The sequence below is a fragment of the Salvelinus alpinus genome, chromosome 19 (genome assembly GCF_045679555.1).
Source record: "Salvelinus alpinus chromosome 19, SLU_Salpinus.1, whole genome shotgun sequence".
NCBI lineage: Eukaryota > Metazoa > Chordata > Actinopteri > Salmoniformes > Salmonidae > Salvelinus > Salvelinus alpinus.
In genome coordinates, this window is record NC_092104.1 from 51,944,918 (window position 1) to 51,970,974 (window position 26,057).

Genomic DNA, 26,057 nt, shown 5'->3' on the forward strand with positions numbered 1-26,057 from the left:
TTGACCCAAACCCCCTGGCCGCCCCGCCCCCCTTCTTACTCGCACGCACCCATTTATATTACAACTTCAAAATGATTGCAACACTATTGCTGTGATTGTGACTTCACAACAAAAAGGTAGGAAGCTATTGAAGGTAGCTAGGCAATTTTTACCTTCAATTGTCGGTGCCAAAGCCTCCATCTTGCAACAAGATGTAAAAGCAAAACGTTGCGTAGAAAGGTGGTGGTATCCTAACATAGCCTTGCTACATAATTGGTAACGGGATTTGTGATTCTCCATACCCGTTAGAGCACGTGTCAAATTCATTCCACAGAGTCCGCTGCTTTTTGCTCCACCCTTGTACTTGATGAATTAAGGTCACTAATTAGTAAGGAACTCCCCTCACCTGATTGTCAAGGTCTTAAAAACAAAACCCACAGACACCAAGCCCTCCGTGGGACAAGATTGACACCCGTGTTAGAGGTTCGCTAATGAAAAGCCTCGCAATACATTTTCCCAACTGTTATTGGCGATACTTTCTTCGTTCCCGATTCGGTGACCAGTTGCAGTTGGTTCTACAAAATCCAGTGAAAACTCGGTAAGATATTAAATCCACATTTTGCACAGAGTGAAGTTCCCTCACCATTTTAGCTGCCAGACAACTTGCATTTCCCAACATATTTGCAGGAACTAGTCATTTCCAGATGATGCGGCCACATCAAAGACGATACAACAGGGTTCCCCAACTAGCGGCCCACATTTTATTAGGCCCCTCAAGTTTTCTATTGGACATAAGAGTGTAAAAACCAGTAAATCGGCTCGAAGTGATAAGAATTTTGGAAATCTGTTCCAACGTATTCCCATGCATAAGAGACATATGTGCTTGTATACAAATGTAAGCAAGGTTTGAAATGATTGTTTTAGTCAAATATCTGTTTGGGATTTTTGCGTTCAATTTGCAGTCTACAAATTATTTGTAATCATGTTCCGGACCCCTGAAGCGTTGCGCCAAAGATGGTGGATAAATGAAGACAGTTCACTAAGGCCATTAACCATTGAAAAAAAATGTATCAATTGCTGTCTGCTTAACGGGGTGGCTATTCCATAGATGGGTTAGCTAACAACGTCAAATTATGCGCACGCTTCAATGGGGCATTAGTCCATGAGTTGATGTTATTCTGGATGGCCAGATAACTATCAACATTGACAAACTGCCACGTGGAAAATTGTAAGTGAGTGATTTCAGCTAGATTCATCTTGTTCTTGATACCAGGTCTTGTTTTGGGGTGTTTGACTGATTTCATGTCAATGCTAATATGGCTAAAACCGCTAGCTAACTAACAATGTATGAAAGATGTTCTCATTGTGCAAATGTATTTATGTTTTCAATAAACATTGGAGAAATATAGTTTACATGTTGGAAACCATCTGAGCCAGCCCAGTCTGTTTTGCCCCATAGTTGAGCACACTTCGGTTTTGTTAAACAACCAACCCATCAGTAGACACCAACGTGATAGCAGCTAGATCTGGCCTACTTATAAACTGAAACACATTTATATAAGTATTTAGACCCTTTACTTAGTACTTTGTTGAAGCACCTTTGGCAGCAGTTACAACCTTGAGTCTTCTTGGGTATGACACTACAAGCATGGCACACCTGTATTTGGGGAGTTTCTCCTATTCCTCTCTGCAGTTCCTCTCAAGCTCTGTCAGGTTGGATGGGGAGCATTGCTGCAGAGCTATTTTCAGGTCTCTCCAGCGATGTTCGATCAGGTTTAAGTCCAGGCTCTGGCTGGGCCAATCAAGGGCATTCAGAGACTTGTCCCGAAGCCACTCCTGCTTTGTTTTGACTGAGTGCTTAGGGTCATTGCCCTGTTGGAAGGTGAACCTTTACCCAAGTCTGAGGTTCTGAGCACACCTCCCTGACCAAGGCCCTTCTCCCCCGATTGCTCAGTTTGGCCGGGTGGCCAGCTCTAGAGTCTTGGTGGTTCCAAACTTCTTCCATTTAAGAATGATGGAGGCCACTGTGTTCTTGGGGGCATTCAATGCTGCAGGAATGATTTGGTACCCTTCCCCAGATCTGTGCCTTGACCCAATCCTGTCTCGGAGCTCTATGGACAATTCTTTGGCCTCATGGGTTGGTCTTTACTCTGTCAACTGTGGGACCTTATATAGACAATTGAATTTACCACAGGTGGACTCCAATCAAGCTGTAGAAACATCTCAAGGATGATCAATGGAAACAGGATGCACCTGAGCTGAATTTCAAATTTAATAGCAAAGGGTCTGAACCTTATTTAAGTATCTGTTTAAATGTTTTTATAAATTTGCCAAAATTTCTAAACTTGTTTTCGCTTTGTCATTATGGGGTATTGTGTGTAGATTGCTGAGGATTTTTATTTTATCCATTTTAGAAAAAGGCTGTAATGTAACAAAATGTTGAAAAAGTCAAGAGGTCTGAATACTTTACAGGCACTGTAGATGACAGGACGTCACACAGTGCAAACAAAACATATCTACCCACATGCAAGAAGCATTTCTCACTCTGTACAAAACATGGATTTCATACCTTTGTGTTTTTGTTGAACCAAGGACATTTCGAAGATACTTTTTTTACCAAATCGAGAACAAAGGCGGCATCACCAAGCATAGGTTAGTTTAAAAATCTATGGCAGCGTATGTATAGGGCTTTCTTGTAACACCCAGTATGAAAACATATACTGAACAAAAATATAAACCCAATATGCAACAATTTTACTGAGTTGGTTCAAATAATGTAATCAGTCAATTTAAATAAATTAGGCTCTAATCTATGGATTTCACATGATTGGGCAAGGGCCCAACCACATGGAAGCCAGGCCCAGCCAATCGGATTGAGTTTTTCCCCAAAAAAGGGTTTTATTACAGACAGAAATAGTCGTGTTTCATCAGCTGTCCTGCTGGCTGGTCTCAAACGATCCCACAAGTGAAGAAGCCGGATTTGAGGTCCTGGGCTGGCGTGGTTGAGGCAGGTTGGACGTACTGCCAAATTCTCTAAAACAATGTTGGAGGCAGCTTATGGTAGAGAAATTAACATTCAATTCTCTAACAGCTCTGGTGGACAAACTTGAGAGATCTTTGGCATTTTGTTGTGACAAAACTGTACACTTTAGTGGCATTTTATTGTCCCCAGCATATAATGTCAGGTGGATGGATTATCTTGGCAAAGGAGATATGTCACTAATAGGGATGTAAACTAATTTGTGCACAAAATTTTAGAAGATTTTGTATAGACGGAACATTTCTGGGACCCTTTATTTCAGCTCGTGACACATGGGACCAACACTACATGTTGCATTTTATATTTTTGTTCAGTATAATATCACATTGCTGATTCTGTTGCAAAACGTTTTGCAACAAACCATTTACTCAAAACAAACTCAAACAAGAGTTTCTATTGGACAAAATCAGGTAGGTCCCGCCCAGTTTCGTTTACCATTTCAGAACCAGAAGTAAAAGGAGCAAACGGTTTCCGTAATGAATACACCCCTGGCTAAATTGGTAGCTAGAATTAGCCGATTTATCCAATAATACCATTTGATGCTGATACAATGGCATGAATTAATGGTAGTTGGCTAACGTAGCCTAAATCTAGTGAAGAAGCTAGTTATGTAGTATATACGTTTGATAAGTTGCTGTATATGCATCCTCTTGTCACAGGGTTATCCTGGGAAGCAATTGACACAGGACACAAACCAGCAACCACTGCTAGCTTACTAATGTTCTCAATACTCGTTAGCTACTAACAAACAGATGGAGCTACCAAAATAACTAAGTACCGCAATACTGCTGGATTGTGTGTCAGCATGATTCGTAGGCCTAACTTGCTAGCTGGCTGGCTAAACTTGACCACCAACAACGTAGTAAGCAGTCAGGCCCCACTGAAATGTGCATTCACATAACACGTTTTGACGTTTATCGCGGAAATGTCAGCTCCTGTAACTAAGAGCATAATAAGCTTATGTTAATTTTCAAACGTTGGCATTATATTTGCTAACTAAAATGTCGACTGAATAAATCACCGACCTGCCCAAATTCTGTCGTCCGGCCCCAGCGGCAGCACCACCGCCGGGTTTGCGATTACCACCGGCCTGCTTCATTGACATTATCCCATAAACGACAACGTTTGCGGTGTACTCCTAATATCTCAAAAACACTATACACTGCAACCAAATGATGAAAATATAATATTAGGGTGTGTTAGCGAGCTATATAGCTTTTATTAATGACCGCTAACGTCCACTTGCTAGTTGAGCTACTCGCGCATGTGATTCAAAACCTTAAGAGAACCTTGCTAGCTATTAGCTTACTTAGCAAATAGCAGGCTAGCTAACGTATGTGTAATGCCTATTACAACAGAACAGTTAGCTATCCTCTTTAAAAATAAATACAATATGCGCCGATTACACTTAAGTAATACATTAGTGACTTGAACCTGCGGTCAATTTATTTTTCGATTTGCTCAAACGGGATTTTCAGCTAACAGCGAAAGGAGCAGGTATAATGTACGCCGGCTTCTTCTTCTTTGAGGTTTATTGGCAGACTCCGCTCAGTGTATTGCCGCCACCTACTGTACGGGGTTGTAAAATATCCCCAAAAACAAAAGATGCATACACCTACTTTCCTGGCACAATCTGTTAAACCAAACACAACGTACACAATCTGCTTGCGCATGTCATGATTAACTGATCATGCCCTCGAAGCCGGTGTTTTGTTGGATATATTGTTACGGGGCAAACCGGTAACACTGGCTTCGAGGGCATTATCACTTTTATACAACGGGTTACCAACATATTCAAATGATCGACATATTTTCATTAATCGTTATTTTGCTCAATTTATTCGTACTATTTCATCCTTCCACAAGATATAGTCCCGACACAAATCTAGGGATGCTACTCCCTTGGGTCCAAAGGATTCTTTGTGGCCTTGTTATATTCGAGTGTGGCGTATCTGAGAGAGAGAGAATGTGTTATAATATTGTTTTCCAGTAGCCTAATTACGAGTGCGACTTAGAAATAACAAACAGGCTATGAACAACATACATTAGACCGTTCTCGTCTGTTTTTACGAAGGATGAGTTGGGCTAAAGTTGCCAGTTCTCCTCTTCGACCCAGATGTAACTGGAGGTCGAACCACACTTTCTGGACCAGACCCTTTGGTGTACCGGGATTCAGAGCCTGGGAGTTTTGGAGCTGGACCATGTCCTTATCGGTGATGGGAGGGTGGCTGTTTGTGATATATTTTCCTTGCCTTCTTAGCTGTTTGATATTCACCAGAAATACATGATTCGAGGTGGTAATTTTAGTATCCTTTACAAGGCACCAGCTGCGACCGATGGGTGGGTCATTTAGAAACCGGTTGAGCCCACTAAGGAGTGCCAGGTAGCTACTTACACTGTACTGCTCCCCCCTTCCCATTTCTTTTCCCCATTCATCCATAGTCATGCCGCGGAAAATATCAAAATAAATGTTCCACTCATCCATTTTAGTTTTCGCAACAAAGTTTTGATTTAGTCAGTGAACTGATAACAGTTTTGCATGTTGCTCTGACTAGCCAGTTCAATCTGCTGTCAATGTCAATCGGACACAGCCCAGTTTGTATGGTACTGTAAAGGTCGTAATTTAATATTTCGAGTTAGACGGCAATGTTTATACAAATCTCTGCTGTCGAATATCAAATGCACTAGTCCTCCAAGATATGGGAGACAATGCCTGGGTAACAGTATAACTTTGCGTCATCTCTTTTCCCCGATTCGATCGCGAATCAGGGACCCTCATGCACGCATCGAACAACTGATCAACAATGAAGCATCGTTATCCACTCACTCCATAAAAGTTGTAGTTCTTGCAGAGCAAGGGGCAACACTACGTATTGATTTCAGAGCCAGTGAACTGATAACAGTTTTGATATGTTGCTATTGACATACCAGTTCAATTTGCTAGTCAGTGTCACGTTCGTGACACTCACCCCCTTCAACCTTCTCCTTATCCGCAGCGACCAGTGGATCCGGGTCAACAGTATCAATATAATAGTATAACTACGTCGTCCCCTGAGACAGGCACGAGCCAATGTCCTCTATACAAATCATCTGCTGTTGAAAACCAAGCATCGCTACCCGTCGCTAAAAGAAATGGGCACGACCCTTGCAGAGCAAGGGGCAACACTACATATTGGTTTCAGAGCAAGTGACGTAACTGATTGAAATGCTACTAGCGCGTACCCGCTAACTAGCTAGCCATTTCACATCCGTTACATCTAGATGCTTTTTATAGTGGAGATCAAGTTTATACATTTCCTGGCAGGGTTGATGAGACAGTGGATTGCGCAGTGAGATTGAACAGAGTAAATAGGTATTTCAATATCATAGGTTTAGCCGGTGGTAATTTGTGGAATAGACAACGGCTGGAATGCGGTTTTAACTTTCACCATTCAGGATTAGACCCACCCATTGTATAATTCCGCATGTCCAACAAAGAAGCACATCTGTCATGCTTCACTGTAGATGGTCAAATCAGTTTACCCAGGGTAGCTGTCGCTTTAAGCCATCCTGTATCGCTGTACATTCAAAATATTAACAGACTATGACATCCATGAAGACCATGGCCTTATAACAGGCCATTACATTTTTCCTAATCTATGTTGTCATCAGCACAAGGACAAGGTGTTTCCTGTGGATGTATTGTTGATAAATTCCAGTTTCGCTGTGTAAGTTTCCTAACGTCTTCCGAGACACTGATGGCATAAGTTTTGCATCATGGTTTTGTATGTCCCCTGGAGTCACAAAGTACTCCAGTCACTTTTCCCTTATGGCCCAATTCTGTGCAAGTACCAGAATCCTTGACGGTGTTAACCCAATACACAGCCAACTGTGTATATCCTCCCTCAATGTTTGGTGGATCTGAGTTGGGCTCTGGGATGGTGCAACTGTTGAGCATCTGAGTGTATGGTTGTTTGTGGGGGAAAGGGGTTGTGTGTGTCTCAACTGTTGTGAGGGAGTAAAAGATGTTAGGGACAATATAGGATGAATCACAGTAATTGTTTGCTAAAATAATAATTGCTTGCCAAAATGTAATTTTTGTAATGGCAATACTGGTAAGAGGTAACAATCCTTTGCATAAACTGCCTACATTACTACAAATAGTCATGGGTAATTATGGAAATGAAGATGAACAGGAATTTTTTAATATATATTTTAATAGCTATATGTAATATAAATCGAGGTGAGGGTGATGGAAATGCTTTTGCCGGTAGCAATGCAAATATCATGGTGCAGCTATATAGACACTCAATCATCATGTTACTTTTAATGGTGTTTTAAATCAAATCAAATTTTATTGGTCACATACACATGGTTAGCAGATGTTAATGCGAGTGTAGTGAAATGCTTGTGCTTCTATTTCAGACCGTGCAGTAATATCTAACAAGTAATCTAACAATTTCACAACTACCTTATACACAAGTGTAAAGGAATGAATAAGAATATGTACATAAATATATAGATGAGCGATGGCCATGCGGCATAGGCAAAATGCAGTAGATGGTATAGAGTACAGTATATACATATGAGATGAGTAATGTAGGGTATGTAAACATTATATAAAGTGGTATTGTTTAAAGTGACTAGTGATACATTTATTACATCCAATTTTTCATTATTAAAGTGGCTAGAGATTTGAGTCAGTATGTTGGCAGCAGCCATGCAATGTTAGTGATGGCTGTTTAACAGTCTAATGGCCTTGAGATAGAAGCTGTTTTTCAGTCTTTCGGTCCCAGCTTTGATGCACCTGTACTGACCTCGCCTTCTGGATGATAGCGGGGTGAACAGGCAGTTGCTCGAGTGGTTGTTGTCCTTGATTTTTTTGGCCTTCCTGTGACATCGGGTGGTGCAAACATATATTATGATAAATATAATTTAAACTTGTCTCAATATGGTAATTGGTGAAATAAGTGTAGCCAGTTGTAATTGTAATGGCTTAGCAGATAATAAGAAAAGATCAGTATTTACCTGGCTAAAAGAGAACAAATATAATATATATTGTTTACAGGAAACTCATTCAACAATTTTAGATAAAGTTTTGTGGAAAAGGGACTGGGGAGGGTGAAATATATTTCTCCCATGGGAAAAGAAATTCAAAAAGGGGTGATGATATTAATTAACAGTAGTTTTGATCCAAATGTGCAAATTGTCCAAACAGATCCTCAAGGTAGATGGATGATTTTAAATATGTTATTGGACCATAAACAGAGATGGCTTATTAACCTATACGGTTCAAATGATGATGATACATGCTTCTTTGAAAATATACATAATGTATCAACCCTACAAGCAACATAATTATTTTTTTTTTAACATAAGACCCTTATTGTGATGGGAGATTATAATGCAGTTTTAAATACCTCTATGGACCATAAAGTAAATCACACTACAAACTATTACACTCAGGCACTTAAGGAAATCATGGATATATTGGAATTTGTTGCTATATGGAGGCTCAAATACCCTGACCTAGTGAGATATACATGGTGGAGGCTTAATCAAGCTAATCGTCTTGATTACTTTCTTATGTCATTCTCTCTGGCACCAAAAGGTTAAAAAGTGTTGATAGGGGACAGAATGCGGTCGGACCATCACATAATTGGCATATATATTACTCTTACACAATTTCCACGTGGGCGAGAATATTGGAAATGTAATCAAAGCCTACTGGATGATAACTTTCTTTTAAACTAGGACAGAATAATTTATAACTCACTTTTTCCAACATAACATAGGTACAGCAGATCCCCTTATTGTATGGGACACTTTTAAATGTGCCTTTAGAGGCTATGCAATTCAGTACTCATCTATAAAACAAAAGCAATTTAGGTCAAAAGAGTCCATATTAACAAAGGAAATTGAAGGACTAACAGTACAGATAGATAACAATAAAAACTCTACCATAGAGGCTCAGTAAGTTTGAAGAAAAAAGAAATGGAGGAACTTAATTCAAGAAAGATCTAGTGTAATATATTATAAAAAATAAAGCAAACTGGATGGAATATGGGGAAAAATGCATCAAATTATTTTTCAATCTTCAAGATAGAAATGCGATATTTTGAAAGAGGAAGTAATGTACTTTAAGCATATCCACTAACCGAGGCGAATTGTATGTATTTTTTTCCTCTTACAGCTACCCCCCCCCCCCTCTTTCAATTTCCACCTGAAGACATACCCAAATCTAACTGCCTCTAGCTCCGGTCCAGGAGCAAGGATATGCATATTCTTGGTACCATTTGAAAGAAAACACTCTGAAGTTTGTGTTAATGTGAATTGAATGTAGGAGAATATAACACAATAGATCTGGTTTAGATAATACAATGAAAAAACCATACGTTTTTTTCTTTTTAATTGTTGTATCATCATCTTTAAAATGAACAAGATAAAACAAACATTCAGATATGAATATGGGGACAATTTCAGTGAAAAACATAAGAGGGCAACAGTACTTGTGCAAAGTTCCAAAATGAGTGTGCTACATGACATTTATCATGAAGTCACCCAGGTGTCCCACACAAGTAGCCCAAATGTGGCCAAATTGGTGAAGGTATACATTTTGAAACAAATAACTATATACAAAATAACTATATACAAAATACCAAAATGGTATTCTAACACACCCCCCCAAAAAATGGAGGGGGGAAAATGAAGAATTTTTTTTGAGGAAAAAAAATATACATTTACAAAATAACATGGGTAACTATTTACACACTTTCAATATTTGGAAGACCCTCAGTCCTCTATCAAATCTATTTATATAGCCCTCAAGAGTAAATATGAACAGTTTACCTCTAGATGGCCCGGGAGGTCTGGAGCCAGAGACTGCAGGGGTCCAGCTGGATGAACCAGCTTCAGAGGGGGATGGACACACGTTGGGGATGGACACGTTGGCGGGAGACACGCGCATCTCGACCATGCTCCCTCTAATCCATAATATGTAGACTGAGTTGAGGAAGCATACGCTGGAGGAAGTATAGCCAATGTGTGTACTTTACACATTTCATTACATTTTTATATATTGCAAATAAAATGTAAAAACAATCACAAATAATATTTTATATTATTAATTTCAAACAACGGCTTTAGCATGAGAAGAACTTACCAGTCCAAAACAATGTCCTCTCCGTTCAAAAAATATGCTTCCATTTGAGTCATGGTCGCTAACTGAGTCGTCTTCCAAAAGCATATGTTTCACTTTCACGATCAAATAATTTTGTCGACATTCGTATATCTAGTCTTAGATTTAGCTTTCCCTGAATTATTCGCCATGATTTTCGATATATTGTAATGACCTGACTAGATCATAAATTAACAATCGTCCAGACAGAGGTTTGAGTTTGCGAATTGACGGTTTATTAAACCAACTTTACACAGGCTACTGTTTGGCCATAGCCCACGCCAAATAAATGACAGAACCCACAAGCCAATCGTGACCTTCTCTTGTGAAGCCCAGAGGTAAGAGAGAGAACAAAGGCTAAACCTGCTCTTAACTTCCAATGCTCCATCCTCCTGCCCAACCCCCCTCCACGCCACTCCGCCAACCACCAGGATGCCCGGCATCAGAACATTCCAGGCATTCCCGTGATTGGCAGATAGCAGTTTGATTGACATGTCGGACCCCGCGAACACTGGGTACTGGTCAGTACAACATAACCACCTACTAGCCTAACACATAACACACAGCTGTCTGTGCGGGTCGCTACAATATAAACATCTGAAGATGCTTGTTACCGAAACAGTGCTGTGCGTAATGAGTTTGGCTACTTACAGTATGAAACTTCAATGGCGAATGACAATCTTTACGCCGGAGTTTACTACATGGGTTGGTCTTCCAAAACACAAACATTAGATATTGCCGTTTACCTCTGCTCATTGGCTATCTACCCAGCTAGATACAGTCAATCAACGAAACCGGTCATATAATTGGTGCACAATGAGGTCGTTACTTGTTGTCTTCCAATCGTTTTTTTCGGGTCAATACGTCCCGCGAAATGACCCATCAAGTTTGGTTGTGTTACAAACAAACAGTGGATTGCAAGGAAACCAAACATGACTGGATAAAGTCAGGTTTAGTTTGTGTATTTACGTCGAATGTTTAGTCAAATTGAATGATACGAGATAAGCGTTCACAATGTTTCGTGTTAGGCTATAAAAATGGGTTTAACCGAACAAAAGACCATTCATTGTGTAACAATGAGCCTTGGGATTGCAAACAGAGAAAGATCTTCAAAGGTAAACGATTTATTTCATTGCTATCTGTGATTTTGTTACGCCTGTGCTGGTTGAAAAAGTATTTTGGTATGGGGCTCTGTGCTCAGATAATCGCATCATATTCTTTCGCAGTAAATCATTTTTTAAATCTGACAACGCAGTTGGATTAGCAAGATTCTAGGCTTTTGAAGCAATACATTTGAATAGAAAGTTAGCAAAAATAGATAGGATCTTGTTACCATGGAAAGGAAAATACCTGTCTATTTGTGGAAAAATCACCCTGATTAACTTTAGTCATTTCACAGTTGACCTATTTGCCTATGGTTTTTGCCTACCCCAGCGATCTGCTTTTTAATATTATATGAGCAAAAAATATTCAATTTTATTTGGAATGGCAAACTAGACAAAATTAAAAGGGCCTATTTATATAATGAATATGAATTCGGAGGGCAGAAATTATTAAATATTAAAGCATTAGACCTCTCACTAAAGGCATCAGTCATACAAAAGTTATACTTAAATCCGAAATGGTTCTCTCGTAAATTAGTAAGAATGTCTCACCCCATGTTCAAGAATGACCTTTTGCCATTATTCAGATTACAACCACTCACTTTCAGTTATTTATTTCAGTTAGTTATAAAATAATCTCCAATATTGTTATTTTTTAAACAAGCCATTGAAAGTTGGTTACAATTTCAGTTTAATCCACCTGAAAAGACAAAACAAATAATATAACAAATATTGTGGTTAAACTCAAATATACTAATTGATTTAAAAAAAAAGTTATACCTTTTTTTTAAACATTTCATAAAATTATCTGTGTAAATGATATCACCAGCCATACTGCTCGTTCTGTGTGATTTCCTGCAAGACATGAATGTCAGTGTTCTGCCATGGCCAGCGAAGAACCCGGATCTCAATCCCATTGAGCACGTCTGGGAGCTGTTGGATCGGAGGGTGAGGGCTAGGGCCATTCCCCTCAGAAATGTCAGGGACCTTGCAGGTGCCTTAGTGGAAGAGTGGGGTAACATCTCACAGCAAGAACTGGCAAATCTGGTGCAGTCCACGAGGAGGAGATGCACTGCAGTACTTAATGCAGCTGGTGGCCACACCAGATACTGAATGTTACTTTTGATTTTGAACACCCTTTGTTCAGGGACACATTATTCCATTTCTGTTAGTGACATGTCTGTGGAACTTGTTCAGTTCATGTCTCAGTTGTTGAATCTTGTTATGTTCATACAAATATTTACACATGTTAAGTTTCCTGAAAACAAATGCAGTTAAGTGAGAGGACGTTTCATTTTTTGCTGAGTTTATGTACCATAGAAGAACCAAGAATTGAAGAGCGACACTAGGGCTGCCATTTTGGGCTTTTATGTCGATCTGCAATAATATTATGAAAAGACAGGACAGGAACACATCAGTCTCCAATCCACCATCTGACAAGTTGTTCTTTCTCAGCGTTTTCTCTGACTCACACAATTACATTCATACATAAAGCCGTAATGTATAGAATAAAATAATAAACTATCTTTAATACAAAGAATGTATAATAGTAATTCGTAGACAATAGAGCTATAAATACATTTATCCAGCTTGTGTGTAATATTTAGTCAAAGGGTGGATTGATAGTCACTACCTTAAACATATAAATTCTTCTAAGATATACCAACCCAAAACTGTATATCTGTGTGAAATGTGTTAGAATCATAAGAATATAATCTGATGTGTGTAGCTTGGTTAGAATTATAACTAGGGCATTGTATTCTTTTGTAGCTATGCAAGCAGGGTACAACTGTGAGACGAGATAACTATGTATGGGGGTAGTGGGAAAGTACTGCCTGCCTAAGCAGGGAGTAGCCTATGAAAAGACTTGCTCTGCACTAGGGGGGCAGAGCGCTCTCTGAATAAAGAACTGATCATTTGTATCCTGGGAATCTGTCTGTTTCTTACAACTGGAGCTTTACAACCTCCAGGATACAGATAGTTATAAAACAGTTCAGTTAGAACATTGCGATAGAAATTCTCGTGACATGTACCTCTAATAATGTTATGAAAAGACAGGACAGGAATACATCAGTCTCCAATGCACCATCTGACAAGTTGTTCTATAGAGGAGCATGAAGGTAAAACACATATCCTGTCTCACATCTCCAATACAATTCTAGGTGCTTTCAGTGTTGACAGTATTAAAATGCAACAACTCGTACAAAAACACTAATACAAACAAGCTACAACGTGAAATCACCTTTATCCCATTCAGACCTTAGAGGGCTAAAACTACATCTCCCATAGTGCAACGCTAGCAAAAATCAGCAGCTATCTAACCATCTGCATCATAGAAAGACATGCTAGCTAGCACCAGCAATACTTTTTAGCACTCTGTATAACTATATCAATAACAACGATAAAACTCTGAAAGTTACATGTTTCAATAGTCTCACACTCTCTTATAACAATACCTAAAGCATCCCAAGGCTAATGCTATATTTATTTAACGTTATGGACTTCTAATCTGCGACAAATAGCTTTCTCTCTCAGTGTTTTCTCGGACTGAGGAGTAGTGATGGGTTGTTCGCTAATGAGTCGGCTCTTGAAGGTGAACCTTGGGAGCCGGCTCGCATATCAGAAGAGCCAAATCTATTTATAAAAATAAAAAAAAGATATGAATAATCAAAAGATTTAAATGAATAGAATTAACTAATTCAAAGAAGAAAAAATAATAATATAGGCCTAAATTCTCAAGTGCACACACACGTTCTGACTGTCTGCTCAGACCAACAGCCTCACCTGTTGTTCCTGTCAATAAGACACGCAGTGTCAACCAATGAACCAAAGATGCGTGAGGGAGGGCCGAGCGAACTCAGTCACACACAGCCGAGGAGAGAGAAGAAAGGACAGCTGTGAAAACAACAGCTGGAAAATGAGTCAGAAGCACATTAGCATTTTTGGATGCATTTTAATAATGTAGATGTTACGAATCCCTTTGGCTCTACAGTCTAGGGGGGATGGCAACGAGACACGTAACATAACTCATGCAAATTATAACAGTGAAAAAGTAACAGTGAGAACGAATAAACACAGACAACATAAATCTACCGTCAAACACTCATGGTTTATTTGGTAAACACATGGTAAAGGGGGGGCAGGAAGAGGGGCTGAGCTGGACCCAAGGAAAGAAACAACCATCCAAAAACACCCCTAAACTAGACTAGCCTACTTCAATAACAGCTAACTAACTAACCAAAAATACAGTGGGTGATCCGCGCAGTTCTAACTAGTGTTCTTAGACAAAGTTCACCTACGGGTAGTGTATGCCCATGGGCGACTTGTCTTGGTACCCCCTTTTCCCACCATCAAACAAACAGTCAAACACCATAACAAAAACAATACTCAAAGGGTAACGGACAAAGTGACATGTAGTTGCTAAACCAAACAAGAGATCTACAGAGAGATGGCATGACAGAGAGATTGAGCTCTAGAGAGAGGGAAAGGGAATGTGATTGGGTAAGGAAAAAAGAGCAGGTGTCTTCTGATTGATGACAGATTGGTGACTGATTGGGGAAGGATGATTATCATCTGTGAGGGGAGAAGGAGAGAAAAGAAATACACACACAGGATACACACACGGGATACCTGTATCCGTAACAGTAGACAATGTTAGAGCACAGTGTAGAGTTAGCAAAAACAATCTCATATAAAGCCGGTTCTACGCACAACCTACACCGGCATATGCGAACTGTGCACCCAACTGTGAAGCTAGCTGAGCGGAGCTTCGAGAAACTAGGGGACCTGCTAGTGATAGTGGTGGAGCCAGCACCTCCACACGTGGAGATGTATCCACTCAGTCAAGTAGGCCTACTCCACGACCCACAGCAACGCAGTCTTCTATGGACCAGTTTATGCCAATGTCTGTAGCAAAACAAGGCCAAATTTATATTGCATTGGATAAAATGATTGCCACCGATTTCCAGCCATTTTCGATCGTTGAGGACAGAGGTTTTGAAAATTATAGCAATATTCTAAATCCAATGTACACAATTCCAAGCAGGAAAACCCTTTCTAAATCACTTATTCCACAACTGTATGAGAGCACACAGGCTTCAGTGTGGGAAAGAGCCCCAAAAGCTACTGCAGTGTGCCTTACCACTAACTGCTGGACATCAAAGGTAACCATTTCTTAAAATCAAATCAAATCAAATTTTATTAGTCACATACACATGGTTAGCAGATGTTAATGCGAGTGTAGCGAAATGCTTGTGCTTCTAGTTCCGACAATGCAGTAATAACCAACAAGTAATCAAACCTAACAATTCCACAACTACTACCTTATGTAACAGTATAACTTTAGTACGTCCCCTCGCCCCGACACGGGCGCGAACCAGGGACCCTCTGCACACATCAACAACTGACACCCACGAAGCATCGTTACCCATCGCTCCACAAAAGCCGCGGCCCTTGCAGAGCAAGGGGCAACACTACATATTGGTTTCAGAGCAAGTGACGTAACTGATTGAAATGCTACTAGCGCGTACCCGCTAACTAGCTAGCCATTTCACATCCGTTACACTCACCCCCTTTCAACCTCCTCCTTTTCCGCAGCAACCAGTGATCCGGGTCAACAGCATCAATGTAACAGTATAACTTTACGTCGTCCCCTCGCCCCGACACGGGCGCGAACCAGGGACCCTCTGCACACATCAACAACGGTCGCCCACGAAGCATCGTTACCCATCGCTCCACAAAGGCCACGGCCCTTGCAGAGCAAGGGGCAACACTACATATTGGTTTCAGAGCAAGTGACGTAACTGATTGAAATGCTACTAGCGCGTACCCGCTAACTAGCTAGCCATTTCACATCCGTTACACTTATACACACACAAGTGTAAAGGGATAAAGAATATGTACATAAAGATATATGAATGAGTGGTGGTACAGAACGGCATAGACAAGATGCAGTAGATGGTATAGAGTACGGTATATACATATGAGATGAGTACTGTAGGGTATGTAAACATAAAGTGGCATAGTTTAAAGTGGCTAGTGGTACATGTATTACATAAAGATGGCAAGATGCAGTAGATGATATAGAGTACAGTATATACATATGAGATGGGTAATGTAGGGTATGTAAACATTATATTAAGTGGCATTGTTTAAAGTGGCTAGTGGTACATTTTTACATAATTTCCATCAATTCCCATTTTTAAAGTGGCTGGAGTTGAGTCAGTATGTTGGCAGCGGCCGCTAAATGTTAGTGGTGGCTGTTTAACAGTCTGATGGCCTTGAGATAGAAGCTGTTTTTCAGTCTCTCGGTCCCTGCTTTGATGCACCTGTACTGACCTCGCCTTCTGGATGATAGCGGGGTGAACAGGCAGTGGCTTGGGTGGTTGTTGTCCTTGATGATCTTTATGGCCTTCCTGTGACATCGGGTGGTGTAGGTGTCCTGGAGGGCAGGTAGTTTGCCCCCGGTGATGCGTTCTGCAGACCTCACTACCCTCTGGAGAGCCTTACGGTTGTGGGCGGAGCAGTTGCCGTACCAGGCGGTGATACAGCCCGACAGGATGCTCTCGATTGTGCATCTGTAGAAGTTTGTGAGTGCTTTTGGTGACAAGCCGAATTTCTTCAGCCTCCTGAGGTTGAAGAGGCGCTGCTGCGCCTTCTTCACGACGCTGTCTGTGTGGGTGGACCAATTCAGTTTGTCCGTGATGTGTACACCGAGGAACTTAAAACTTTCCACCTTCTCCACTACTGACCCGTCGATGTGGATAGGGGGGTGCTCCCTCTGCTGTTTCCTGAAGTCCACAATCATCTCCTTTGTTTTGTTGACGTTGAGTGTGAGGTTATTTTCCTGACACCACACTCCGAGGGCCCTCACCTCCTCCCTGTAGGCCGTCTCGTCGTTGTTGGTAATCAAGCCTACCACTGTAGTGTCATCCGCAAACTTGATGATTGAGTTGGAGGCGTGCATGGCCACGCAGTCGTGGGTGAACAGGTAGTACAGGAGAGGGCTCAGAACGCACCCTTGTGGGGCCCCAGTGTTGAGGATCAGCGGGGTGGAGATGTTGTTACCTACCCTCACCACCTGGGGGCGGCCCGTCAGGAAGTCCAGGACCCAGTTGCACAGGGCGGGGTCGAGACCCAGGGTCTCGAGCTTGATGACGAGTTTGGAGGGTACTATGGTGTTAAATGCTGAGCTGTAATCGATGAACAGCATTCTCACATGGGTATTCCTCTTGTCCAGATGGGTTAGGGCAGTGTGCAGTGTGGTTGCGATTGCGTCGTCTGTGGACCTATTGGGTCGGTAAGCAAATTGGAGTGGGTCTAGGGTGTCCGGTAGGGTGGAGGTGATATGGTCCTTGACTAGTCTCTCAAAGCACTTCATGATGACGGAAGTGAGTGCTACGGGGCGGTAGTCGTTTAGCTCAGTTACCTTAGCTTTCTTGGGAACAGGAACAATGGTGGCCCTCTTGAAGCATGTGGGAACAGCAGACTGGGATAAGGATTGATTGAATATGTCCGTAAACACACCAGCCAGCTGGTCTGCGCATGCTCTGAGGACGCGGCTGGGAATGCCGTCTGGGCCTGCAGCCTTGCGAGGGTTAACACGTTTAAATGTTTTACTCACCTCGGCTGCAGTGAAGGAGAGCCCGCAGGTTTTGGTAGGGGGCCGTGTCAGTGGCACTGTATTGTCCTCAAAGCGGGCAAAAAAGTTGTTTAGCCTGTCTGGGAGCAAGACATCCTGGTCTGCGACGGGGCTGGTTTTCTTTTTGTAATCCGTGATTGACTGTAGACCCTGCCACATACCTCTTGTGTCTGAGCTGTTGAATTGCGACTCGATTTTGTCTCTGTACTGGGACTTAGCCTGTTTGATTGCCTTGCGGAGAGAATAGCTACACTGTTTGTATTCGGTCATGCTTCCGGTCACCTTGCCCTGGTTAAAAGCAGTGGTTCGCGCTTTCAGTTTCACGCGAATGCTGCCGTCAATCCACGGTTTCTGGTTTGGGAATGTTTTAATCGTTGCTGTGGGTACGACATCGTCAATGCACTTCCTAATGAACTCGCTCACCGAATCAGCATATTCGTCAATATTGTTGTTGGACGCAATGCGGAACATATTCCAATCCGCGTGATCGAAGCAGTCTTGAAGCGTGGAATCAGATTGGTCGGACCAGCGTTGAACAGACCTGAGCGCGGGAGCTTGTTGTTTTAGTTTCTGTTTGTAGGCTGGAATCAACAAAATGGAGTCGTGGTCAGCTTTTCCGAAAGGGGGGCGGGGGAGGGCCTTATATGCGTCGCGGAAATTAGTATAACAATGATCTAGGGTTTTTCCAGCCCTGGTAGCACAATCGATATGCTGATAGAATTTAGGGAGTTTTGTTTTTAGATTAGCCTTGTTAAAATCCCCAGCTACGATGAATGCAGCCTCAGGGTGTGTGGTTTCCAGTTTACAAAGAGTCAGATAAAGTTCGTTCAGGGCCATCGATGTGTCTGCTTGGGGGGGAATATATACGGCTGTGATTATGATCGAAGAGAATTCCCTTGGTAGATAATGCGGTCGACATTTGATTGTGAGGAGTTCTAGATCAGGTGAACAGAATGACTTGAGTTCCTGTGTGTTGTTATGATGATCACACCACGTCTCGTTAATCATAAGGCATACCCCCCCGCCCCTCTTCTTACCAGAAAGATGTTTGTTTCTGTCGGCGCGATGCATGAAGAAACCAGCTGGCTGCACCGACTCCGTTAGCGTCTCTTGAGTTAGCCATGTTTCCGTGAAGCAGAGCACGTTGCAATCCCTGATGTCTCTCTGGAATGCTACCCGTGCTCGGATTTCATCAACCTTATTGTCAAGAGACTGGACATTGGCGAGTAGTATGCTAGGGAGTGGAGCGCGATGTGCCCGTCTCCGAAGCCTGACCAGGAGACCGCCTCGTTTGCCCCTTTTACGGCGTCGCACAAGGTCGCCGGCTGGGATCAGATCCATTGTATTGGGTGGAAGGCAAAACACTGGATCCGTTTCGGGAAAGTCATATTCCTGGTAGGAACGATGATGAGTTGACGTTAATCGTATATTCAGTAGTTCCTCCCGACTGTATGTAATGAAACCTAAGATTACCTGGGGTACCGATGTAAGAAATAACACATAAAAAAACAAAATACTGCATATTTTCCAAGGAACGCGAAGCGAGGCGGCCATCTCGTTTCGGCGCCGGATGTGAGGTTACATGTTGGTTACATGTCACTTCATTGAAGATTTTTCGATGTCTAGCTGTCTTCTGGACTGCTTTGAGTTCAGCGACAGACACACACCTCAGAGAACTTGGCAGAGGAACTGTTGAGAGTGGCCAGAGAATGGCAAGTAGATGGAAAAGTGGTCTGTTGTGTTAGCAACAATGCAGCTAACATAACCAAAGCCATGAACATTTTAAAATGGACCCATCATCCATGTCTTGCCCACACAATCAACCTGATTGTAAGAGATGCTCTGAAGGTGATGAAGCCCACTGTGCACAAAGTGAAAGCAGCTGTGGAATACTTCCACAGGAGCACAGTAGGTGCTGAAAAACTAAAGTCTACACAACGCACAATGGGGATGCCTGAGCTGAGGCCTAAACAAGACTGCACTACAATGTGGAATTCGACATTTTATATGTTGAAGCGATTTCTTGAGTCAAAGGATGCCATCATCTCTGCGCTGGCAATTGTCAATGCACCTGTTGATGCTCTGACCCAAGAGGAATGGGAGGTGGTGGAGGAGGTGTGCAGAGTCCTGGAACCCTTTGAGCAGGTCACTGTGGAGCTCAGTGGAGAGAGGTACAGTAAGCAGTTATTACTACATCATTATTTAATCCAGTATTATATATGTATATTATATATGTATATGAGTGCAGTAGATGAGAATGTAGTATCAGTAGACAAAACATGAACCTGAACTAATAAATTACTGTTCTCTCTTTTCAGCTATGTGACAGCCTCAAAAATGATACTCCTGTGTAAGGGTCTGCAGCGAATCACAGCCAGCCACCAGAGAGAAGCAAATGTAACCACAGGACACGTGACAGAGTTGATGGACACCCTATGTTCATCAATGGACAGAAAGTTCCATGGAATATAATCACGTGCTATCAGAAACTGCTGCACTTGACCCCAGGTTTAAGAAGTTAGCCTTCAGTGATGCCAGAGCGATTGATGAGGCTCTTCAAAGAATAACCTCAGCAGCAGGGAGGGGCAGCCCCAGCAGTCAGCTGGCTCAGGCACCACAGCAACAGGAAGAAGAGGGATCAGATGGAGCAGAAGCACTAGCAGTAGTGCAACAAACGTCTGCTGTTTGGATGCTGTTTGACGGGAGAGCAACTGGGGATGCAGCGCGAAGGAATCGCTCAGCAGATGCCATAATGGAGGTCCGATCCTATTTGGAGGAGCCCCTCTGAGCTTGTGAAAGAACAAGGCCTCTTTCTACCTACGGCTTACTAAAGTCATGACAGGGAGATTCTGCATAGTGGCCACATCCATTCCCTCTGAGAGGGTCTTCTCGAAAACGGGACAAATAATTACTGAGAGAAGAAACCGCATCAGCCCCTCAAGTGAGGCAGCTTGCATTTCTGAATGCAAATCTCTCATAAAAGCAAAATATGGTCAGCATTGCTGTGTGCTGCTGGTTATAACATGGCAATAAAGAAGAGAGAAAAGAGGGACCAGTTTAGTGTTAAGTGTGATGCTGCAGTTTTGCACATTTATTTTTCTTTGATATTGTGCAATATTCTATTATGTGCACGCTGACCAGGTCGCTAGGTGTACGGTGTTTCCTCCGACACATTGGTGCGGCTGGCTTCCGGGTTGGATGTGCGTTATGTCAATAAGCAGTGCGGCTTGGTTGGGTTGTGTTTCGGAGGACACGTGTCACGCCCTGGCCATAGATAGGTTTTAATTCTCTATTTTGGTTAGGCCAGGGTGTGACTAGGGTGGGCATTCTAGTTTCTTTATTTCTATGTTTTCTATTTCTTTGTTTTTGGCCGAGTGTGGTTCCCAATCAGAGGCAGCTGTCTATTGTTGTCTCTGATTGGGAATCATGCTTAGGCAGTCCTTTTTCCCTCCTTCAGTGTGGGATGTTGTCTTTGTTTTGAGTGCATGTAGTTTGCACGACGAAGCTGTTCGGTCGTTGTATTGTTTATTGTTTTTGGTGTACATTTAAATTAAAGAAGAATGTACGCCTACCATGCTGCACCTTGGTCTCATTCCGACGACAAACGTTACAGCATGGCTCTCGACCTTCGCCTCTCCCGAGTCTGTACGGGAGTTGCAGCGATGAGACAAGACAGTAACTACTACCAATTGGATACCACAAAATTGGGGAGAAAAAGGGGTAAAAAATTAATAAAAATTATACTTTAAATGCAAATGTTTAATAGCTTTTTTCATAAATAAATGCATTTTTAAACACATTGTAGTTAAGGATGAGTATGATATAATTTAATTAGAATTGTTTTAACATCAATCATAGTCAAACTATCCAAACTGTTTGGATTGAAAAAATACAAAACATATTTATTTTAAAGAGCCGAACAAGCCGGTGAGCTGAGTGAGCTGAGCCGAGCAAGCCGGCTCACTGAAAAGAGCCGGAATGCCATCATTATCTGGACGCTTGTGTAGTAACACGGAACCCAAAACGGCTGCGCACATGCACCATTGTGCGCCATCGTCCATACATTTATTTTGTCCCCCCACACCAAACGCGATCACGACACGCAGGTTAAAATATCAAAACAAACTCTGAACCAATTATAATTTGGGGACAGGTCGAAAGCATTAAACATTTATGGCAATTTAGCTAGTTAGCTTGCACTTGCTAGCTAATTTGTCCTATTTAGCTAGCTTTCTGTTGCTAGCTAATTTGTCCTGGGATATAAACATTGAGTTGTTATTTTACCTGAAGTGCACAAGGTCCTCTACTCCTCCAATTAATCCACACATAAAACGGTCAAACGAATCGTTTCTAGTCATCTCTCTTCCTTCCAGGCTTTTTCTTCTCTTGACTTTATATTGCGATTAGCAACTTTCATAAATTAGGTGCATTACCGCCACTGACCTCGTTCGTCTTTCAGTCACCCACGTGGGTATAACCAATGAGGAGTTGGCACGTGGGTACCTGCTTCTATAAACCAATGAGGAGATGAGAGAGGCAGGACTGGGTGCAATAGTTGAATAACATAGATTTCTACATTTATTTTGCAATGCTCGCGAACGCGACGCGAGTGGTGTGGTGAGCCTGTTAGCCCTTGGCAACGCAGACGCTCGTAGGCGAGCAGTGTGGGTGCAATAATTGAATAATATAGATTTCTAAATTTATTTTGCAATACTCGCACACGTGATGCGAGCGTTGTAGTCAGCCTGTTAGGTGCATTACCTCCACAGACCTCATTCGTCTTTCAGTCACCCACGTGGGTAAAATCAATGAGGAGATGGCACATGGGTACCTGCTTCTATAAACCAATGAGATGGGAGAGGCAGGACTTGCAGTGTGACCTGCGTCAGAAATAGAAAGGACTTCTATTTTAGCCCTTGGCAACGCAGATGCTCATTGACGTGCGCGAGCAGTGTGGGTGCATTAATTGAATAATATAGATTTCTACATTTATTTTGCAACGCTCACGCACGCGATGCGAGCGGTGTAGTCAGCCTGTTTAACACGGACAATTTGTAACGTGCCAACAATGTAACGTGGCAATTTAGCTAGGTAGCTTGCACTTGCTAGCTAATTTGTCCTATTTAGCTATACCATGGTATATACCGTGATATACCGTGGTATACGATCTGATATACTTACTTGCTATCTGTCTCATGTTGTACCGATCATAATCATGAACAAGACTGAATTCTGTTGAGTTGTCAACTGGTCTAGATTCTTGTTAGGAAGATGTTGCTGTTCAGAATGACATCTTTTTGACTGTTGATGTTCACAGGAATCTCCAAATGCTATGTAGAATGAGCGCCGCGGATGAATGAGGGGGAGGAAAACAGACAGCTTCTTTCTCCCACATCTTCACCAAGTCATACAATGTTTGCTTCATGAACAATTGTTACATCAGAAGTAAACACAAAATAATTTTTGTTTATTCTGTTTGTAATATTTTTTTATGCTGGATGTGAATAATTTAGCAGGTCTATAGTATAATGTATTGTTTTGAAACGTTTATTAAATATCTATTCAGTCAAAACTCATTTATTTTATGTTTGCTAAAATAATGTATGTTTTGTACTGTTAATTTTTACATGCTAAACAGTCTCATTAGTTTTGAGCTAGACTATGATCGGGGAAGTGTCTACTGTCAATGTCTACTACCCTTTTTAAAATGTTGATTGAAATTAGCACCGTTTCTAATAGTTTGCTGCTACTGTCTGGTGAGGAAGTGGGCAATATGGAATACATTGGAGGAGGAAGGGAGAATTAATGAGAAATCAGAACTTGGACAATGTCAGGGAATAGGTAGGTAAATGTACAGCCTATCAACGACAAAAGAAACGGTGCAGAGGTAGCCTTAAGATAACATAAGATATATGCATGTTACGTAGCGGACAGATGGCTAGCCAGCTATTCTCAAAATATTGGATTAGCAATTTGAGCGGTGACGTCTCAGTTTGCAGCACATTTTCACATGGACGTATATAGACTGAACAAAAATATAAATGCATCACGTAAAGCCTTGGTTTCATGATCTGAGGCAAGTAGCCTAGTGGTTAGACTGTTGGACTAGTAAACTGAAAGATTGCAAGATCAAATCCCTGAGCTGACAAGGTAAAAATCTGTTGTTCTACCCCTGAACAAGACAGTCAACCCACTGTTCCTAAACTGTCATCGTAAATACACATTTTTTCCTAACTGACTTGCCTAGTTCAATAAAGGTAACAAAATAAAAGATGCCAGACATTTCCATATGCACAAGAAGCTTATTTCTCTCAAGTGTTGCACCCTGGTCCTTCCTCTGCTGCCTCAAGTTTATACATTTTTATAAAACATTTTAATCCAGCCTTTGTGGTTTGGAAAGTATAGTGACTATTATTGCTTTAATTTATTTATCAAACAAATGGGGTTTTGGAAAAGTAGGTACTTTTATCAAAACAATCCTATTTGGTGGATGGAAAGTGTAATTTTCTTCCACACATGGACTTAGAGCTTGATACTTCAGACAAGGAATATGAGTGAGACCAAGGTGCAGCATGAGTAGAGTTCCACATTTTTAATAAACTGAAAACTCACCAAAACAATAAAGTACAAACGAAACGTGCCGCTATACAAAAATAGTGCAGACAGGCAACTAAACATAGTCAAGATGCCACAAAAGGGAAATGGCCACCTAAATATGATCCCCAATCAGAGACAACGATAAACAGCTGTCTCTGATTGGGAACCATGTCAGGCCAACATAGACATACAAAAACCCTAGATGACCCACCCATGTCACTATCACGCCCCAACCAACACAGAGAAAAAACAGCTTACTATGGTCAGGGCGTGACAGATGGATAGCTAATTAAAATAAGAAAATACCTTTATGAATTATGAAGCCTTTATATGCCTTTTTTCAATACATAAATGTTTTTTTTTTTAAATCACAAAATGTGACGTTAGCGACCAAATAAGTTGTTCTCGGCAATTATCCAAAAACAACTCCAAAAACACCATTCCTTACCCAATAAGCTGAACAGGTGTAATGAACGCATGTAAAAATGTGCCCATAACACGCGTTCTAATCAGCTGTAAATGAACACTGAACAGGTGTAATGAACGTGTGTAAAAATGCCCATAACAAGCGTTCTAATCACCTGTAAATGCACACTGAACAGGTGTGCATTTACCTTAGGGTGTTTTTTTAGTCTTTTAGTTTGAAATTGTTATTCTTTTGTTGTTTTTTATCCTCTTATGTTTCTTGTGTAGTAAATATTTCAGTTTTTATTTTCATAGTTTTTTCCTATGAAGTGCATTGTGTTGCATTCATGTCTGAAATGTGCTCTATAAATAAAGCCTGATTTGATTTATTACTTTGTTCTAGAATAAATGGGCTTTGGTTCAGGTTCTTCCTCCACTGCAGCTTCCTCAACAGTTTATTAATTCCTTTAATAATATTAATACAATATTTTCATCCAGGCTTTGTGTCTTGGAAAGGGTAGTGACTATTAAAACATTGATATAATCAAACAGATGGGGTTTTGGAAAAGTAGGTACTTTAGTTAAAACACCCCATCTAGTGGATATATAGTGTCATTAGAATGAGTAGGAAATCACTATTCAAGCTGGAGGAACATATTGTTTCTATAAAATAATGAATAAACGATGGAAGGGATTTGTTTTCACATGGACTTATAGCTTGTAACTTCAGAGGCAAAATTGTTGAAGTATAGAAATTAAAAAAGATCAACTGTATTCGTGGCATTGAGCTCTAGAATGGCATTTGTTTGTCATCAAAGGGAGTCTGTAGGGCAGTTAGTCAGTTTGACCCTTTTCTGATGTCAATGACAACAGAATTTGGTTTTATTGCTTACAATAAAAAACATAAATAATACATTCTGAATTAACATAATAAAAATAGCATAAAAAAAAACACAAAAAGAGCCAAATATGGATTACACAATGATTGAAGACACAGTATGCACCCCAAATGAGTCCATGGCCCAGAGGGCCAAATTTCACACATTTTCCCACTTTGGTGTGGCAAAATCAAATGACAATTTTCATTAAGGTCCATGTCTGTGGGTTATGTTTTGGTATGATAACCACTTTAGGTAG

General features: G+C 41.3%; 1 protein-coding gene and 1 long non-coding RNA gene across 12 annotated transcripts in view; one reads left to right on the forward strand and one right to left on the reverse strand.

Moving 5' to 3' along the window:
- The window catches only part of LOC139545800 (ataxin-2-like), a 30,880-nt gene extending 26,324 nt beyond the window's left edge, over positions 1 to 4,556 (reverse strand). For 10 of the 11 annotated variants that reach the window (XM_071353994.1, XM_071353993.1, XM_071353997.1 and 7 more), the window contains exon 1: positions 4,045 to 4,556. Coding sequence is in view for 8 of the 11 variants with exons in the window: in XM_071353997.1 (XP_071210098.1) it covers positions 4,045 to 4,124 (80 nt within the window). In the remaining 3 variants the exon portion in view is untranslated. Of the gene's footprint in view, positions 1 to 152; positions 410 to 4,044 lie in introns of those variants that run through there. The other variant, XM_071353992.1, reaches the window with a different exon arrangement.
- LOC139545804 (uncharacterized) lies at positions 392 to 23,490 on the forward strand. The gene is made up of 2 exons (XR_011669146.1): positions 392 to 577; positions 23,236 to 23,490. It is a non-coding gene; the product is annotated as an uncharacterized lncRNA (long non-coding RNA).
- Positions 23,491 to 26,057: the final 2,567 nt, after the last annotated feature.